General features: G+C 38.3%; 1 protein-coding gene across 1 annotated transcript in view; it reads right to left on the bottom strand.

Annotated features, from left to right (window-relative positions):
* Nucleotides 1-5,347: 5,347 nt before the first annotated feature.
* LOC142226409 (WD repeat-containing protein on Y chromosome-like) overlaps nt 5,348-21,875 on the bottom strand; it is a 29,671-nt gene continuing 13,143 nt past the window's right edge. Inside the window, exons 8-10 of the mRNA XM_075296414.1 lie at nt 6,140-6,340; nt 5,896-6,070; nt 5,348-5,833 (exon numbers count right to left, since the gene is read on the bottom strand). Of these exons, the coding sequence (XP_075152529.1) occupies nt 5,363-5,833; nt 5,896-6,070; nt 6,140-6,340 (847 nt within the window). The 3' untranslated portion in view covers nt 5,348-5,362. The remainder of the gene's footprint in view (nt 5,834-5,895; nt 6,071-6,139; nt 6,341-21,875) is intronic.

Here is a 21,875-nt window from a genome sequence, read left to right as displayed (position 1 = left end):
AATTTTTGATTTATTGGCGGCTAAATTTGAGTCAAGATGAGTCGATAGTACTGTACACGTCGATAGTCTGGTGAACATCACTGCACAGGAAGTGTAACATAGGAATTGTACAACAAGTCCAACGGACATGTTGTCTTGGCTTAACTGGGGCAATGAAGACCACGTTAACCAGAGCTTCGGAGACGAAACTGGATTTAAGACCTATAGAGATTCAGAGCAAAAGTGTAGCCGCCATGGCTGCGATGAGATTGAAGATGTTGGGAGATACACGAAACATGGCGAACCATCAAAAGGAAATGGCGGATGCGCCAACAAACCATGATCGACCATGGGTGCCGAGTGTGACATGTAAGATTGGCCTGGGAGAATGGGAATCCAGAACAGACACCGTAGGCAAATAGCTGTTACACCGATGGATCGGAGATGGGTGAGAGAACAGAACTGGGCGTATATTTGGAGAACCCAGTCACCTATTCAGATTTCCGGACCACAGCACAATACTGTAGAAAGAAGTGCGTGCCATAACAGAATGCGTTAAATGGTTCAGGAATAACATGAAGCAACAAAACGTGAACATTTTCACAGATTGCCGGAAGGCAATAGCAGACATTACGGTTCGATGGCGAACCGCATTAGAATGCAAAAGCATGATCAGCGAATACTCCGAATACGAGTCATATGGGTACCGGGACATGCCGGAATAAGAGGAAACGTGAAGGCAAATGAACTGGCAATAAGAGCTATGATATATAGGGAAGTGCACTTAGAAGTGGAGGCAGCGCGGGCCGAGTTGGGTGAATAGACGCGTGGGATACATAAAGCGATTCCTCTTATGCAATGGTCTGAAGGGCGACGAAAATACTATGGGGTAACCCAGATAAGAACAAGTATAAACGGCTGTAAGTTCGGCCAGGCCGAATCTTATGTACCCTCCACCATGGGTTGCGTGGAAACTTCTACGAAAGACTGTCGTCCACAATCGAATTACTTGGGTTGTGGTATCTTAAATCGTTTTCAAAATTGTGAGTTAGTCCATACGTGGTATATATTAGACAAAAAAGGTATGTGTAGGTAAGTCTACAAATAAATACGAATCGATATGGACTTTTGCACGGTACGTAGGGAGCCAGAATTGAAATATGGGGGTCGCTTATATGGGGGCTATATACAATTATTGATATGGACTAATTTTTGTGTGATTGGGGATCGATTTATCTGAGGGCTATATATAACTATAGACCGATATGGACCTAGTTCGGCATGGTTGTTAACGGCCATATACTAGCACAATGTACCAAATTTTAACTGACTCGGATGAAATTTGCTCCTCCAAGAGGCTCCAAAACCAAATCTCGGGATCGGTTTATATGGGGGCTATATATGATTATGGACTGATATGAACCAATTCCTGCATGGTTGTTGGATACCAACGTACCAAATTTCAACCGAATCGGATGAATTTTGCTCTTCGAAGGGGCTCCGGAGGTCAAATCTGGGGATCGGTTTGTATGGGGGCTATATATAATTATTGACCTATGTGGACCAATTTTTGCATAGTTGTTAGAGACCCTATACTAACATCATGTACCAATTTCAGCCGGATCGGTCGAAACTTTCTTCTCTTAGAGGCTCCGCAAGCCAAATCTGGGGATCGGTTTTTATGGGGGCTATATATAATTATGGACCGATGTGTACCAATTTTTGCACAGTTGTTAGAGACCATACCGAATTTCCATGGTCACTATGTACCGAATTTCAGCCGGATCGGATGAAATTTGCTTCTCTTAGAGGCTCCGAAAGCTAAATCGGGGGATCGGTTTATATGGGGGCTATATATAATTATGGACCGATGCGGACCAATTTTCGCATGGTTGTTAGAGACCATATACTAACACCATGTACCAAATTTTAGCCGGATCGGATGAAATTTGCATCTCTTAGAGGGTCTGCAAGCCAAATTTGGGGGTCCGTTTATATGGGGGCTATACGTAAAAGTGGACCGATATGGCCCATTTACAATACCATCCGACCTACATCAACTACTTGTGCCAAGTTTCAAGTCGATAGCTTGTTTCGTTCGGAAGTTAGCGTGATTTCAACAACCGGACGGACGGACGGACATGCTCAGATCGACTCAGAATTTCACCACGACCCAGAATATACATACTTTATGTGGTCTTAGAGCAATATTTCGATGTGTTACAAACGGAGTGACAAAGTTATTTACCCCATCGTATGGTGGAGGGTATAGAAAGACTGGGGAATTACTCAAGGAGAGTAGGACGACAGTCAGGAGGATCGTCGGAATAATGACCGGGCACATAGAATTGAGAGCACATCTATGCCGACTAGGAGCAACAGAGGATGGTGCATATACGGCGTGTATTGGAAATGATAAGACCTTGGAACACTACATTTGTCACTACCCTGTCTTTACTAGTCAAAAAGTTAACCATATTGGTAAATAGGTGATTTGAGATCTGTCCCAGCTTGGAGACAGAGACTGGAAACAAATTAGGGAATTCGTTGGAGACACAGAGTTCCTGGAATAAAAGAAGGGTACGATGGAAAGGAGAAGTTGAGCGCACAATACTGGCTTAGGTGTATGTCAACCGACATGAGACAAGGCAACCTGAATCCTCTTTTCAACCTAAACTTAACTTAAGGCTATAGGGTTAAGAGTGAGCCAAAATTCACTCACGCTGACGCAAATTTACAAGAGAGAAGGGAAAAGTTCACCACTGTGGAATCGCAATAGACTGAATAATCTAATTGAACCTGACATAACGGGCGACCTAACCTTACAGTATCTGCAATCAAATCTGTTGGGAAAGAGGAATTTTCTGCGTTGTTTCGATACAGTCAACGAAACGTGAATTCACTGTTACTCTGGAGGCCTAGATGTAGGCTGCAAACCGAGAGCTTAATGAAGTGAAATCTCATCAATGATTTTTACCGTTTTCTGAAATTCAAAATGTATAATTCACCACGACTACCTGAAGGGGAGTAAGAGGACCTATGGGCTATGTGCTGCCGGTTTATTAGGCCGGTTTGACGATGAATGCAAGAAATATCCACCACACCACGCTCAAATCGAGCAAATCGAATTCCTGAAGATGTGTAAAAGGATCAATGATCTGAATGTTGAAGAATATTAGGCCGACTAAACGTTGAATTGAAACAGTGCCCCCACTTGGTGACATTTCACTGTGATGGTCAAATCTGCCTAAACACCACTATTCTGCTGAATTACCCCAGAACGACTTCTTTTCGTTTCGAAACTTTCGAAACAAGTCATCGGTGAGCAGTCAAAAATGGAGGTCTGGAAGCTTACACATAGGCTTATCAGAGTTAGATTCAATCTGTAATAAAATCTTTGGACTCTATATTCAACTGGAAAACGATCATAGACTGTCACAAATCTAACAGCGAGATGGCTGAGCTGTTCAATATTTACCATATGTTCAATATTTACAATATTTACAATATGAGCGTCTGGAGTGATCGCTGGAATCCCTGCTTCGACCGGACACCAACAATTTTTTCAGCGGTGGATTGTCCTCCCTCAGTAATGCTGGTGACATTACGAAGTATTTCTAAGCTTCTCTAAATGGTTTCACTACAATGTGAAACGCCGTTCGGGCTCGGCTATAAAAAGGAGGTTCCTTGTCATTGAGTTAAACATGTTGTGATGGCGAATAACCGATGAGAGAAAAGCAAGAGTTGCGAAGTGAACCGCTGGACTTGAAAATTCAGATTGGTTCAACAAAAGCCTATAAGTATCATATTAGTGGATTTTTTTAGAAACTCTGAAATAGAAGGTGTTTCCTAATATATGTTGGACTACTGCGCTCGTTTCAACGACGAACTTTCTTTCGGGATTCTCTCGATATTATGTCCACTAGTATTCCACGCTGGTATCACAATGGACTGAATAGTCTAAGTGAGCCTGAAACATCGGGCTGCCACCTAACCTAACCTAACCATAGTTAAGTTGTAGGTTTCTGCGTTGTATCTGAAAGGGCATATGTCCGTGTCGTTTGTGATGATTCTGTTTCGGCTCAATTGATATATTTCAAAGTAGTGTAGCTCCCTTGAATACCCTGTGCCGGACAGATCTTTGCAAATCCATTCGATCTCAAGACTGCTGTAGGTATTGAGCGTGTCGTTTGGATTTACTTTCTAGGAGTTTTATAGATCTTTGACATGCATCGCGACATGCGAACATGCTCTGTCGCAAGATCCCACAAATTGCAGACTTCATAGAGGCATTTGGAAAAGGGTTCGCTTGTTGTTATTAAAAATGATTACCTTCCACGGAATTCATGGCGTTTAGGGCGAATGTCCAAGACATATCCAGGTCCAGATAAACGTATGAGTTTAACTGACATTGTAACTCTACGAGGAATAGTTACCTGACCCCTTAGCAAACTCATTGTTCTTTTACTGGGGGAATAGCAGTTTCGATTCTCCCCTTTCACTTCTACAGTATCGCTCCCAAATCACCATGTTCACGTCCGAAAGAAAGGTATCCAAACCAAACACCTATACATGCCATCTCCGTTACGAACCAGTAGGAAGTTTTTAAAATTAATATCTAACGGAAGATGTGTTTCCACAAATGGCTGCAGGTTTTACCATTCCCGCTTCACCACTCACTTCTTCATTCTCTTTCAAGACGGAAGAATAAAGCACGCACTAAGCGCGCCAAATCGCTCACTACCGATTCTCTCCAGCTACATACCACCTCCGCAACTCGGTCTTCAAGACTCATCCCGGATCAAGAGTGAACGTCCCCCTTCTCCCTAATGAGGCATCCTGTTGCTACAGACCATGCTAGTGCGAATCGAAGGATTGACAACGGATTCTCTTTTCCACTGCTTGCTGGATTCTGGTTCGACTTTTTGTCTGGTGTTGTGGTTTCCTTTCGAGTCCAGTATCCAGAGAGAGAGGCAATTTTAGGAGTAGTCAACCGCATTCTAGTCCTTTTCGGAACCCTTCAAAGGGAAATTTACGAACCTCTTGCTGGCAGATTGTAGATTTTTTGTGTCCTCTGCCAAAGACATAATTCTTGTTGTGGATTGCTATCCTAATATTGTGTCAGATGGTTAATTTTCCATACCAGACCATTTCTAATTCCTCGGTGTTATCATTTCATTTCATATCGTTTCTATCTAACTATCGGGGAGACTTTTCTAGCCTTACCAACTGTTCTCAATTCTACAGGAAAAGCGCTTACAGATTTGTGGCGTTTCCACTATGATGACACAAACCTATGGGACCACCCTCGTATATGAAAACACTTTTCTAAAGAACATAAAAAATATGCATTAAAAATCCAATCGAATTTTAAACATTCTCTTCACTTCATCTCTTGGAACCCTTTATTCTGCTGTTCAGTGTTTCCACTAAAGACTACCGAGCCCTTAGCAGTACTTCGCCTATTAGATTTCAATAAAGGATCTTCAGACTTTTCTTGGACTCCATCACCACCACCAGCGCCACCATGTGCAGGTTCATAAAAATCCATATAGCTTTCATTGGCCACACGCCGTATGACCGGTGGTGTTGAAGGTCTATTCAATTCACCTGCTTTATGTATCTTAAGATGGGTGAAGACGGGTATATACGATGCGGTTACATCTAAATCGATGCGTTGTTCAGCTGCACTACGTCCCGGCAACTGGAAATGTTTTCCTAATATGGGATCACGTAAAGGTTTGCCATATAAACGTAAAGTATCATCTTCTTCCATTACTTCATTCTTGAGATCTTCAGTTGATTTGCGATTATAGGTCATGGTGAAATTCTCCAATTGAGTTCCAGTGATAACCTACATAACATGGCGATGGAGGTTAGGGAGATATTTTCGAAAGCAATTTCTCAAATGTTTACCTTCATAGTAGTTGCACTAGCCACTTTTTGTATGTCAGGAGGCATACGGTATTTTCCAATATCCTCTTCGATTGGTTCAAAAGGAGACAGTTTTGCCCAAGGTAAAGGAGTACCCAAAGTACCCAGATAACGACCACCCAAAGACCATAGGCGACAAGAGCAATCGTGGCTTCCTCTGAAATAGTTAGATGGCCATCTCTCGCTAATCTCCACAAAGTTTTTTTTTTTGTATACAAGGACTTACGTTATTAAAATTTTCACCTGATTTATATAGGCAATCGAATTGATGGCTTTCAAATGTCCTTTATATGAACTGACTAACAATGGCTCTGTCTGATGGCGTACTGCTCTCTTAGCTCTTGTTAGAAATTTATCATTCCGTAAAAATATGAATTGTAACCGCAGTAATGGCATGTTCACTTTTACCTTTTCCATTTCTGGTACGCTATGGGTGGGAAATTTTGTAGTCAACAGGTTTAGCAATGAGCAGAAGGAGTGATTATAGGCACTAGTGGGTGGTGTAGGAAAAACCAAGAAACTTAACCAACTAAAATTCATAAATATGTCATTAAATTTGTCAGTCTCTTCCTTTTTTGTAGGACATGTTGTTGTAGTTGTTGTTACATGTTTGTTAGTCAAAGTTTGGATAAATTGACACAACTGGTTTCCTAATGGCCTTATTTCCGCAAAGAAACCCAATGGTAACAACATTTTCTTTCCGTATAGTTGCTGTAGTATTTGTCGAGGATTGGTAATGAAGTAAGGGACAGAGGCCTTACGACTGAGCTAAAGTAAGGTTAGGTAACCGTTTGTTATAGCCTCACTTAGATACTTCAGTCCATTATAATACCACAAGTGGTGAACTTCTCTCTTATCAATGAGTGCTGTCCGATTCTATGTTCAGATCAATGACAAGAGACCTCCTTCTTATAGCCGAGTCGGAAAAACGTTTTAAATTGCGATGAACCCATTTAGAGAAACTTTGAAACACTTTGAAATGTCAGCCGCATTAGTGAGAAGGGACAATCCACACCTGGAAACCTTTTGGTGTTCGGTCAAAATTGTATGTAAGTACGATTATGCCCACGGTGACTCCCTGATTGAGTTAGGCATAGAATCGGGCAGCACTGATTAATAACAGAGAATTTCACCACATATAGTAACAACGGACTGAGCGGAATCCTAACCTAAAGCTGAGTACTATGTTCAGTTTTCAAACTTAAAACCAGCTTGTTTTCACGGTTACTTTTTTTTAATTAATAGATTTAGAAATATATAGGATTATTTGCAATCAATTTCTTGGATCTTTTCCATCCATTATTTGGCAAGACTTGATCAAAATATAATCGTCTTCATAAATACATATATTTGTACTTTTAATTTAGTGTTTTGGTGAAAAACCGAAGATAGTACTCACCTTAAATGAAAGAAATACAAATGGCCGAAAGTTCGGCCAGGCTGAATCTTATGGATTACGTACAATGTTGTACTAAATACTGTCAACCGCAATCGAATTACTTGGGTCGTGATAACAGTTGCCGATGGCATGATTTCTTAAGCCTTGGAGTCTATATTAGATAAAACAAGTCTTTAAGTTCGGCCCGGCCGAATCGAAAATGCCCACCATCATGGATCAAATATAATAGTTTCCTTTAAAAACTCATCAACGTAGCTGGAATTTCAAGTGGAGTTGATGACATTGATGATGATATTCTCCCAACAGTTGAGTTCAAATGGTAATCTCCCGATGTTACATATACAGATTGTACATATGGAGGCTACATCAGATTCTGGATTTATAGGAACCAGTTTTGTTTGAGTTTTAAAGGAATCATAAATATATCGTCAAAATGTGCTCGAAAATCCGATAAAATAACGAGTTCCATATCATTTGAAATATAAATACGGATGTCACACCAAAAAATATAGACCGTGGTCGGTGAATATACAGGATATTAACGACCTGGTTTGATGCTTATTGCAAACACTAACTTTCATGCACAAATTCTTATATTATTTTCACGTTTTTTTACCCTCCACCATAGGATGGGGGTATATTAACTTTGTCATTCCGTTTGTAACACATCGAAATGTTGCTCTAAGACCCCATAAAGTATATATATTCTGGGTCGTGGTGAAATTCTGAGTCGATCTGAGCATGTCCGTCCGTCCGTCTGTTGAAATCACGCTAAACTCGGAACGAAACAAGCTATCGACTTGAAACTTGCCACAAGTAGTTGTTATTGATGTAGGTCGGATGGTATTGCAAATGGACCATATCGGTCCACTTTTACTTATAGCCCCCATATAAACGGACCCCCAAATTTGGCTTGCGGGGACTCTAAGAGAAGCAAATTTCATCCAATCCAGCTGAAATTTGATACATGGTGTCAACATATGATCTCTAACTACCATGCAAAAATTGGTCCACATCGGTCCATAATTATATATAGCCCCCATATAAACCTATCCCCCGATTTGGCTTGCAGAGCCTCTAAGAGAAGCAAATTTCATCCGATCCGTCTGAAATTTGGTACATGGTGTAAGTATATGGTCTCTAACAACTATGCAACAATTGCACCACCCCGGTCAATAATTATATACAGCCCCCATATAAACCGATCCCCCGATTTGGCTTGCGGAGCCTCTAAGAGAAGCAAATTTCATCCTATCCGGCTGAAATTTAGTACATGGTGTTAATATATGGCCTCGAACATCCACGCAAAAATTGGTCGAAATGGGTCCATAATTATATATAGCCCCCATATAAACCGATCACCAGATTTGACCTCCGGAGCCCCTTGGAAGAGCAAAATTTATCCGATTCGGTTGAAGTTTGGTTCGTGGTGTTAATATATGGCCTCAAACACCCATACGAAAATTGGTCGAAATCGGTCCATAATTATATATAGCCCACATACAAACCGATCCCCAGATTTGACCTCCGGAGCCCCTTGGAAGAGCAAAATTTATCCGATTCGGTTGAAATTTGGTACGTGATGTTAGTATATAGTATCCAACAACCATGCAGGAACTGATTCATATCAGTCCATAATTATATATAGCCGCCATATAAACCGATCCCCAGATTTGAACTCCTGTGCCTTTTGGAGAAAATTCATCCGATCTGGTTGAAATTTGGTACGTGGTGGTATTATATGATATTTAACAGCCATGCCAAAACTGGTCAATATCAGTCCATAATCATATATAGCCCCCATATAAACCGATACCGAGATTTGGTTTTGGAGTCTCTTGGAGGTGCAAATTTCATCCGAGTCAGTTGAAATTTGGTATATTGTGCTAGTATATGGCCGTTAAAAACCATGCCTAACTAGGTCCATTTCGGTCTATAGTTACGTATGGACTAACTCACAATTTAGAAAACGATGTTAAGAAGTTTTAATATACCACAACCCAAGTAATTCGATTGTGGATGACAGTCTTTCGTAGAAGTTTCTATGCAATCCATGATGGAGGGTACATAAGATTCGACCTGGCCGAACTTACGGCCGTATATACTTGTTTTTTTTTTCATATACACCTATTTTACTGTACACATAAAATTCGACGAATTTCTTTAATTTGCTTTATTTAATATTCAATAAAAATCATAAAATATAAAAACCATGTACTCGTTAAAAAAATGCGTATTTTTCTGTCCACATGTGTAACTTTACACTATTCTTTGGGTGGATAGTAAAAAGTGAACAAGCGGTGTAAAATTTGGACAACACCTTTTCACAGAAACGAAGTCGCCATTAGATTAATATGATGATGATTCCCAACTAAATCCAGAAGTAGGTATTGATGTCTACTTCAAAAATTCTGGAACATAATATCATCAATTAACTGATTGCTTTATCACTTAGTTTTTTATTAGCCATAAAATCGGTAAGAGGTAAGGTTGAAAACTAATGTTCCAACAAATATTGGCATAAATATATATTTTATCATATGTATCTAAACTTCCTTGATTTTCCTTTTCATCTTTTCTCATCCTCGTATGAAAAACACATAGCGAATTGCCAATTTTTTTCGTATCCCACAATCCATAATGAACATGCAAATATAATTTTAATAAGTTTTTTTGTGGAATTCTATATTAGTTTGTTAACATTTATCTTCATATGTCGTGACAGGAACACCCACCCACCAAAGAATACGCCGATTACTATCAAATTATTTACTATCATAAACTAGAAACATTAGAGTGGAGTGGAACTGGTATTAGTATTAAATACTAAATCACAATGTGAATTTTTCGTATTCTAATAGATGGGAAAGACTGAAATCGCAGCAGCATGCGTTCGCTCGTGGATGAAATAACGAGTCCAGAAATGATACAAATGGCAATCTCCAAAGGACAATATCAAACTCCATCAACTTATAGTGATCAAAGATTACCAGTTTCCTCGTTGTGAGTGGAGACTTGGCATAATAGAAGCTGTGTATCAGGGAACTGATTGTGTTGTTCGAGATGTAGATGCCCGGATAAGCAATAGTACCATCACCAGAGACTAGAGGTGTGCACGTGACACGAAATTGTCGAGACTCACGAAAATTTTCGTGATTCGTGCGTGAGTCATGAGTCACGCTCATGACAACAGCGTGAGTGTGCGTGAGCGTGATTAACAAACCAAAATGTCGTGCGTGAGCGTGAGTCACGAAAATAATATCTTCGTGAGTGTGCGTGAGTAACGAATTACACTCACGAAAACATTCCTGCTCACCAACATAAAACGCTTAAGAGTTAAATTCAATTACAATTTTAGTGACACCTGGGATGTTAAGAGTTTAATAACACCCTCGACACTTCCGTAAGGTAAGTTAATCATAAAATTATTCGAGACTCACGATATTTTTCGTGAGTCACGGTATTTTTCGCGTGTCACCACGTTTTCGTGCGTGAGCGTGAGTCCTACCAAAAAATATCGTGCGTGAGTATGATTTTTCAGTAGTGAGTGTGCGTGAGCGTGAGTAAACTATTACTCACGTGCACACCTCTACCAGAGACATAACTAACATCTGTTCGATAGTTTCGGAGCAGTATTTAAGTTCATAAATTCCCTGAAGAGAAAATCATACTACAAAGGTTGTCTTTTATATTTTAGAATTAGAGAACAAAAAAAAATAAATCATCGAAAACCGCTTTGTTGTTTTTCAAACTATTCCCCATTAAGATTTATACACATGCTTTTGAACCAATTATAGAAGCACTTTTGTCACTCTGATTGAGGTTTCTTCAAAACATGCATTCGGAACCCATCTACCGCTTCGGTCGAATAGTCGACAGCTGTTTACTTTAGGGCTCATGCGATGTCATCGACATGTTTCAAAGCACCGTGATCGTATTTTTGGAGAATTTCTTTCGGCCAATCGATGGACAAATTATGTGCGATCTAACGCGAACAAATTTGTTTGAAGGTCAAATGTTCATGCATTATTGAATGTATGCTGATCCCAATAATGCCTAAGGTTGTCTCAATATAACGATAGGTCACATGACGATTTTGCAATATCAGTTGGTACACAGTATCAATCAATCCGGGACCACAACCGATTTTAAACGACCTTCACCAAATTCGTCTTGGAGTACACTACGACCTCGATTGAATTCACCATACCATCGATAAACACTGGTCGTTGATGGAGATTCATCCCAAAAAATTGATTTAAGATAATCGATGCACTGTTGTCGTGTTAAGCCACGTCGGAGCCACCGTGGTGCAATGGTTAGCATGCCCATCTTGCATACATAGAGTCGTGGATTCAACCCCCAGTGAATGTGTCAAAGCTTTTCTAAGTGATTTCACCGTAATGTGCAACGTCGTTCGGACTTGGCTATAAGAAGGAGGTCCCTTGTCAAAGCGAATCGGGCAGCACTCATTGATAAGAGAGAAATTCATGACAATGGACTGAATAGTCTAAGTTAGCCACTATACCTAACCTATTCACGTTGAAAGTTGTAAAAAATAAACGCACGGAAATGTTGACGATTTATTTTCATTTTATTGGTCGAGATAAATCTTTCAAGTTGATGTCAACAACACAAATAGTTTTAAGTACGTATAACCTAAAAATGTCAAGCTTTACGTTCAGTTCGCAGCACTAGGGAGAGAGAGAGAGGTGTGAGAGGTTTCACTCCCTTGGTTTTCGTGGTAAGTTTTTGGCTATGAACATAGGGGCTCGACTCTGAGAGCTTCGTATGATGGTTTACTCTTTTAATGGCCTAGGCCGTTCAAAGAGTCCACCTTCAGGATATTGAAAAAGGTCAAAACCGCGACAATTCAGTATTCACGTGATGATCTCAACCGCCACCAAGCTGGGCTGCAGAACAGACGTGACATGTACTCACAGACCTATACTGCAGCTTACTCTTCGGATAACTGAGCTCTAAGAAACTTGAATGGGGGCCTTGACCACTAATTGATCCATTCGTCCAAGCTGGATAGGACGTTTAATATAGTTTACAATTAAAAATCCGATGAATTAAGAATTTAACATGAATTTGATCTTTGAAGCAAATTAAGATTAACAAGTAAAGAAAGTCTAAAGTCGGGCGGGACCGACTATATTATCCCCTGCACCACGTTGTAAATCCACATTTTCGATACTATATCAAATCCGTCAAATGTGTTGGGTGTTATATATAAAGGTTTTTGTCCCAAATGCATACATTTAAATATCACTCGATCTGGACAGAATTGGATAGACTTCTACAAAATCTATAGACTCAAAATTTAAGTCGGCTAATGCACTAGGGTGGAACACAATGTTAGTAAAAAAATATAGGAAACATTTAAATCTGAAGCAATTTTAAGGAAACTTCGCAAGAATGTATTTATGATTTATTGCTCGATATATATGTATTAGAAGTTTAGGAAAATTAGAGTCATTTTTACAATTTTTTGACTAAACAGTGGCGATTTTACAATGTAATTTGGTTGGTAATTTGACCATTTTTGTCGAAATCAGAAAAACATATATATGGGAGCTATATCCAAATCTGAACCGATTTCAACCAAATTTGGCACGCATAGCAACAATGCTAATTCTACTCCCTGTGCAAAATTTCAACTAAATCGGAGTTAAAAATTGGCCTCTGTGGTCATATAAATGTAAATCGGGCGAAAGCTATATATGGGAGTTATATCTAAATCTGAACCGATTTCAACAAAATTTGGCACGCATAGCTACAATGCTAATTCTACTCCCTGTGCAAAATTTCAACTAAATCGGAGCAAAAAATTGGCCTCTGTGGTCATATGAGTGTAAATCGGGCGAAAGCTATATATGGAAGCTATATCTAAATCTGAACCGATTTCAACAAAATTTGGCACGCATAGCTACAATGCTAATTCTACTCCCTGTGCAAAATTTCAACCAAATTGGGGTAAAACTCTGGCCTCTGGGACCGTATTAGTCCATATCGGGCGAAAGATATATATGGGAGCTATATCTAAATCTGAACCGATTTCAATAAAATTTGGCACACTTAGCTATAGTACTCATTGTTCTTCTTGTGCAAAATTTTAAGTAAATTAGGGTAAAAATCTGGCTTCTGGGGCCATATAAGTCCATATCTGGCGAAATATACATATGGGAGCTATATCTAAAACCGAACCGATTTCTTCCAAAATCAATAGGGATCTATTCCGAGCCAAAACACATACTTGTGCCAAATTTGAAGTCGATTGGACTAAAACTGCGACCTAGACTTTGATTACAAAAATGTGTTCACGGACAGACGGACAGACGGACATCGCTATATCGACTCAAGAGCCCACCCTGAGCATTTTTGCCAAAGACACCATGTGTCTATCTCGTCTCCTTCTGGGTGTTGCAAACATATGCACTAACTTATAATACCCTGTTCCACAGTGTGGAGCAGGGTATAAAAATGTGGGAAACATTTTAATCTGAACCAATTTTGAGGCAACTTCGCAAAAGTGTATTTATGATTTATCGGTCGATAGATATGTATTCGAAATAAAGGAAAATTTGAGTCACTTTTACAAGTTTTCCACTTAGCAGTGGCGATTTTATAAAGAAAATGTGGGTATTTTGGTCATTTTTGCCCAAATCGGAAAAGCATATATATGGAAGCTATATAGAAATCTGAACCAATTTCAACCAAATTTGACATGCATACTTAGTATTTTAATTCTACTCCCTGTGCAAAATTTCACGTAAATCGCACTACAACTTTGAACTCTGTGGTCATATGACGGAAAATCGGGCGAAAGATATATATGTGAGCTATATGTAAATCTGAACCGATTTCAATAAAATTTAGCACACTTGACTACAGGGATCCGGAGCGGAGCGGAGCGTGGAGCGGAGCGGAGCGGAGCGTGGAGCGGAGCGGAGCAAGCCCTTTTTTTGCCGGAGCGGGAACGGAGCGGGAGCGGCATTTCTAAAATCCGGAGCGGAGCGGGAGCGGAGCGGTTTCCAAATTAAAAACCGCTCCGCTCCGAATAAAATATTACTTGAATGAAATGTGTAACTTTGAAATTACACTGTGTAGGTAATTTCAAATTTAGCTAGTACTTAGCGTAGTGTGAGTAAACGTTTAAAATGTACGATATGTATTTTTGTACGTACGTACATTAGGGAAAACACAACGTGTTTTTTAGTAATTGTTTTCAAAAACGGCAAATGTCAAAATATATATCTAGTATGTGTTGTAAAAGTAACAACAGTACTTTCGATCAATTTCATCCCGTATTACTACAAAGATGTTTGTAATGAACGTCAAATAAATGCAATTAAACGATCTTATTTATATTTAATTTTTTAGTTTTCTACACTGAAAAAAATATTGTCGTGAAGTCAAAGATTCCATGTCCTTAGAATAAGAATGCAAATTTTGCTTAACATGGAAGACGCATTTCTCTAAAATAAAGTTTTTTATACCCATCACCATAGAATGGTGACGGGGGTATAATAAGTTTGTCATTCCGTTTGTAACACATCGAAATATCGATTTCCGACTATATTAAGTATATATATTCTTGATCAGGGAGAAATTCTAAGACGATATAACGATGTCCGTCTGTCCGTCTGTCTGTCTGTCTGTCCGTCTGTCTGTCTGTTGTAATCACGCTACAGTCTTCAATAATGAAGCAATCGTGCTGAAATTTTGCACAACCTCGTCTTTTGTCTGCAGGCAGGTCAAGTTCGAAGATGGGTTATATCGGTCCAGGTTTTGATATAGTCCCCATATAAACCGACCTCCCGATTTGGGGTCTTGGGCTTATAGAAATCGTATTTTTTATCCAATTTGCCGTAAAGAGGTGTGCCAAAAATGGTGAGTATCGGTCCATGTTTTGGTATAGCCCCCATATAGACCGAACTCCCGATTTTACTTCTTGGGCTTATAGAAACCGCAGTTTTTATTCAATTTACCTGAAATTGGAAATCTAGAGGTATTGTAGGACCACAAATACGTGTGCCAAAAATTGTAAGTATCGGTCCATATTTTGGTATAGCCCCCATATAGACCGATCTCCCGATTTTACTTCTTGGGCTTATAGAAACCGCAGTTTTTATTCAATTTACCTGAAATTGGAAATCTAGAGGTATTGTAGGACCACAAATACGTGTGCCAAAAATGGTGAGTATCGGTCTATGTTTTGGTATGGTCCCCATATAAAACGACCTCCCGATTTGGGGTCTTGGGCTTATAGAAAGCGTATTTTTTATCCAATTTGTCTGAAATTGGAAATCTAGGGGTATTTTCGGACCATAAAGAGGTGTGCAGAAAATGGTGAGTATCGGTCCATATTTTGGTATAGCCCCCATATAGACCGATTTCCCGATTTTATTTCTTGGGCTTCTAGAATCCGAAGTTTTTATCCTATTTGCCTGAAATTGGAAATCTAGAGGTATTTTCGGGTCATAAAGAGGTGTGCCGAAAACGGTGAGTAGCGGTCCATGTTTTAGTATAGCCCCCATAAGAACGATCTCCCGATTTAACTCCTTGGGTTTCTAGAAACCGTAATTTTTATCTGATTTGCCTGAAATTGTAAATATTCTGGTATTTTAGGCTCGGTCCATTTGGTAATGCCTCCATATAGACCGACTTCACTTGAATTGCTTGAAACTCAATGTAAAATTTCCAGATTTTACTTCTACATATTTAAGATTTCAAATCAAGACGTTATTTTATAATTTTCTTGCACACTTACAAGAGATGTTAATGATTCCTCTAAAACTCAAACAAAAATGGTTCTTATAAATCCAGAATTTGATATAGTCCTCATAGGTGAAATCTTTAAATTTATCTTCGGGAAGTGTCCTCAAGTCCTCAAGTCCTCAAGCCCTCCTAAAATTTCAAAGGAAACCCTAATATTTGGTCCATGGTGGTGGGTATTTAAGGTTCGGCCCGGCCGAACTTACTGCTGTATATACTTGTTTTCTTGTCCAAAAGGCAATAAACTTTTGAATGAAGTTGTAATGTCCTTATAATTAAGTGATTTTACTTAAAAATGTGTATCATAACATGAAAGATAAAATTTTTGACTTTAATAATTAAGAAAAATTCTTTAAAATTAATAAAATTGTCTTTAAATTTGTTTCCTTTTTGCATCTTGCCTACAAAGCAAAAAATCGTTAAAAAATAGACATGTTTTTCAACACTTTATTTTAAAGACGCTTTTTACTTGAAACAGCATAATTTCTACTGGAAGTCGAGTCTTAATATGGAAAAAAAAATAACTCGTTAACTCGTTTTTAAAGGATTTTGATAACAACTGACGAAAAAAATCTAAAAAAATTAAAAATTAACATATGCTTCCTAGAATGCTTCCTTTAATGAAGTCAAAATGGATTTAATATTTCTGAAAAAATCTTCAAAATTAATAAAATATTTCAACACATTGTTTTAAAGTCATTATACCCTAAACCACATAGTGGTTAGGGTATAACAAGTTTGATCTGCCAAAAAATGTGCCTACAAGAAATATTGATTTAGACCCCATAAAATATATACCGATCGACTCAGAATCACCTCCTGAGTCGATCTAGCGCTTGGCGTCCGTCCGTCCATCCGTCCGTCTGTCCATGTATTTGTTGTTCACAGGATTTCGGTCCAATTATTAACCGATTTTGATGAAATTTGGTACAGGGAGTTTTTTTTGGGCACAAGGACGAACGTTACTGAATTTGGAAGAAATCGGATCAAATTTAGATATAGCTCCCATATATATGTATTGCCCGATTTCGACAAATGGGGTCACGTTGCACTTTTTTTACTAACCGATCGTCGTCAAATTTAGCACAAAATAATCTTCTGTATCACCCTTTAGGTCTGAAAATTTCATCGAAATCGGTTCAGATTTAGATATAGGTCCCATATATATGTATCGTCCGATTTTGTCAAATTAGGTCATAAAACCCTTATTTATCAACCGATCTTACTCAAAATTGGCGAAATGTAATCTTCTATAGCACTAACTATATGTGCAAAAAATCATCGAAATCGGTTCAGATTTAGCTATAGCTCCCATATATGTACCGCCCGATTTTTCTAAATAAAATAAAACTCAATTGAACAAATAATACAATGTTTGTACTATAATTTTCTCGAAGAGGAGCGGAGCGGAGCGTGGAGCGGAGCGTGGAGCGGAGCGTGGAGCGGAGCGTGGAGCGGAGCGTGGAGCGGAGCGGAGCGATTTTTTTTTTCTCGGAGCGGAGCGAGGAGCGGAGCGGTTTTTTTTTCTCCGGAGCGGGAGCGGAGCGGAGCGAAAAAAATGGACCGCTCCGGATCCCTGCTTGACTACACTACTAATTGTACTCCTAGTGCAAAATTTCAACCAAATTGGGCTAAAACTCTGGCTTCTGGGGCGAAAGATATATATGGGAGCTATATCTAAATCTGAACCGATTTCAATCAAATTTTGCACACTTGACTATACGACCAAGTGTTATGTTTGTGCAAAATTTCAAGCAAATCAGGGTAAAACTCTGGCTTCTGGGTCCATATAAGTGCATATCGGGCGAAAGATATATATGGGAGCTATATCTAAATCTGAACCGATTTCTTCCAAAATCAATAGGGTTCTATTCTGACCCAAAACAGGAACTTGTGCTAAATTTGAAGGCGATTGGACTTAAACTGCGACCTAGAGTTCGATCACAAAAATGTGTTCACAGACAGACGGACGGACAGACGGACATGGTTATATCGACTCAGGGACCCACCCTGAGCATTATTGCCAAAGACACCATGTGTCTATCTCGTCTCCTTCTGCACTGTTAGAAAAATATGTTTTTCATATGTTCCGATATAAACAATATGTGTTTCGGACACAATTTTTAAACACAATATATTTAAGTGCAAACATGTAATGTTCCTAAACTAACACAAAATGTTTGGGACACATATGTTAATATGTTAGAATATATTATGTTTGGGGCATGAATGTTTCATAAAAATAATATGTGTGAATGTATACATATATAAATTTACAAATTTCGAGTAAACATATATATGTTGTGATACTTTATTCAGAGAGCGACAGAGAGAGAGAGAGAGAGAGTTAGTATAGTGAAAGAAATAGAGATGGAAACCAGGAGGGTTGAATAAAAAGATATCAACATAACACAGCGAGAATGAAATGAGAGCAATTTCTGTGAAACCGCTTGTATGTAGTTTCGGAAAACTGTTTCATGATAAGGCCAAAAATGTAATATGCTGAAGTCTAAATATTATTTAATTTGAATATTAGAATGAGTATTCGGAATAAAGAGAATAGACATTCGGAACCAAGAGAATAGACATTTGAAAAAAAACAGCATATTTGTATTACAGAAAAAGATGCGAAGAACTCAAAAATTTCGTGGAAGTGAAAATTATCTGAGGAAATGAGCACAACCTTCTTTGAGGAATTCTTCCAAGCATATACTATTTTTGGATTCAAAATGCTTCCAAACATATAATATGCTCACATAAAACAAACATATTAATGTTTCGGCAGTATCCAATAATATATGTGCTTCCTGCAAAATATGTTTGGAACATATGTTAGAGAAGCGATTTTTTTTGAGGGTGTGGGTGTTGCAAACATATGCACTAACTTATAATACCCTGTTCCACAGTGTGGCGCAGGGTATAAAAATTAATTGTCCTCGATTAGATTCAATCTCTTCGTAATAGATTAAAGCAAAGCCAATATTTTTATTTGTTGTGGCCACTCTGTATAATAGTCATATTTGGTATCCTGCGTGCTAATATCGCTAGATTTACGTTCTTCTTTAATCGGCTGCATTTCACTGAACATCTCTAACTCCCGGATCTGCGAAATAAAAACTACATAATTTCACCTAAAATACTTGTTGTCGGATTTTTCCCAGTTGAACCATGAGCGCGTTTATTCGGCATTATCGGAGGAGTCTATGCTCCCATCTTGTTCGTTTTTTGTTTTCAAAGATCATTTTCGAAATATCTTGATACGGTTTTTGGAAAACACCCCAGCAAAAAAAGCGTCGCCAAAAAAGTAGTGAAAATGTTCTTTTTGGATACGGAAGTGGTGCCAAATTGACGCAGAAGCGATAAATTTAACATGGGCTTGTCATATGACGGATGTCCAACACTTAAACAGCCGTTGCACTGAATTTGCATCACTTCTTACGGTGTGAGGTGAATTCAGTATTTTGGCAAAAAAAAATTTTTTTTTGACAAATAAATAATTTTTAAATTTTTTCTATGATTTTTAATACATTATAATACTTGTCTGGAATGTTTGTCATCAAATATATTCAAAAATTCGCAATTTTTCTAGAAAGAATTTAACTTTTTTCGGCTAAATTTAAATAATTTGTACCATTTTATTAATTCTTAATATGTTTTTAACCTATTTGAAACAAATAAATATAAATTTGCCATTAAAAATATGAAAAAGTGGGTTATAAAAAATTGACTCAAATGCAGTTAAAATAAAGAACATCTTTGGGAGAGCATTTTTGGAAGTTATTTTAAAGTCGTGCCTTGAGAAGAACTTCCAAATTTTTTTGCTGGGACTCCCATCGCTATGATATATATTCGATATAAGTTAACATCAGACTTGCAATATGTATATCTCCATTAGTTCGAGGAGAATAATATTTTAAGTGTGCTGTGGTGCTAGAAAGGATATCGGTCTGTATGATTCACCCTTACCGATTTCAGTAGAGGAATCACTCTATCCAACATCCAAAAAATTCGGCCAGACACGTATATTTATATATGTATTAGAAGTTTAGGAAAATTAGAGTCATTTTTACAATTTTTTGACTAAGCAGTGGCGATTTTACAATGTAATTTGGTTTGTAATTTGACCATTTTTGTCGAAATCAGAAAAACATATATATGGGAGCTATATCCAAATCTGAACCGATTTCAACCAAATTTGGCACGCATAGCAACAATGCTAATTCTGCTCCCTGTGCAAAATTTCAACTAAATCGGAGTTAAAAATTGGCCTCTGTGGTCATATAAATGTAAATCGGGCGAAAGCTATATATGGGAGTTATATCTAAATCTGAACCGATTTCAACAAAATTTGGCACGCATAGCTACAATGCTAATTCTACTCCCTGTGCAAAATTTCAACTAAATCGGAGCAAAAAATTGGCCTCTGTGGTCATATGAGTGTAAATCGGGCGAAAGCTATATATGGAAGCTATATCTAAATCTGAACCGATTTCAACAAAATTTGGCACGCATAGCTACAATGCTAATTCTACTCCCTGTGCAAAATTTCAACCAAATTGGGGTAAAACTCTGGCCTCTGGGACCGTATTAGTCCATATCGGGCGAAAGATATATATGGGAGCTATATCTAAATCTGAACCGATTTCAATAAAATTTGGCACACTTAGCTATAGTACTCATTGTTCTTCTTGTGCAAAATTTTAAGTAAATTAGGGTAAAAATCTGGCTTCTGGGGCCATATAAGTCCATATCTGGCGAAATATACATATGGGAGCTATATCTAAAACCGAACCGATTTCTTCCAAAATCAATAGGGATCTATTCCGAGCCAAAACACATACTTGTGCCAAATTTGAAGTCGATTGGACTAAAACTGCGACCTAGACTTTGATTACAAAAATGTGTTCACGGACAGACGGACAGACGGACATCGCTATATCGACTCAAGAGCCCACCCTGAGCATTTTTGCCAAAGACACCATGTGTCTATCTCGTCTCCTTCTGGGTGTTGCAAACATATGCACTAACTTATAATACCCTGTTCCACAGTGTGGAGCAGGGTATAAAAATGTGGGAAACATTTTAATCTGAACCAATTTTGAGGCAACTTCGCAAAAGTGTATTTATGATTTATCGGTCGATAGATATGTATTCGAAATAAAGGAAAATTTGAGTCACTTTTACAAGTTTTCCACTTAGCAGTGGCGATTTTATAAGGAAAATGTGGGTATTTTGGTCATTTTTGCCCAAATCGGAAAAGCATATATATGGAAGCTATATAGAAATCTGAACCAATTTCAACCAAATTTGACATGCATACTTAGTATTTTAATTCTACTCCCTGTGCAAAATTTCACGTAAATCGCACTACAACTTTGAACTCTGTGGTCATATGACGGAAAATCGGGCGAAAGATATATATGTGAGCTATATGCAAATCTGAACCGATTTCAATAAAATTTAGCACACTTGACTACACTACTAATTGTACTCCTAGTGCAAAATTTCAACCAAATTGGGCTAAAACTCTGGCTTCTGGGGCGAAAGATATATGGGAGCTATATCTAAATCTGAACCGATTTCAATCAAATTTTGCACACTTGACTATACGACCAAGTGTTATGTTTGTGCAAAATTTCAAGCAAATCAGGGTAAAACTCTGGCTTCTGGGTCCATATAAGTGCATATCGGGCGAAGGATATATATGGGAGCTATATCTAAATCTGAACCGATTTCTTCCAAAATCAATAGGGTTCTATTCTGACCCAAAATAGGAACTTGT

The sequence above is a fragment of the Haematobia irritans genome, chromosome 2 (assembly GCF_050003625.1).
Source record: "Haematobia irritans isolate KBUSLIRL chromosome 2, ASM5000362v1, whole genome shotgun sequence".
Taxonomy (NCBI): Eukaryota; Metazoa; Arthropoda; class Insecta; order Diptera; family Muscidae; genus Haematobia; species Haematobia irritans.
The sequence above is the reverse complement of the archived record's forward strand: the minus strand, read 5'-3'. Positions and strand labels throughout refer to the sequence as shown.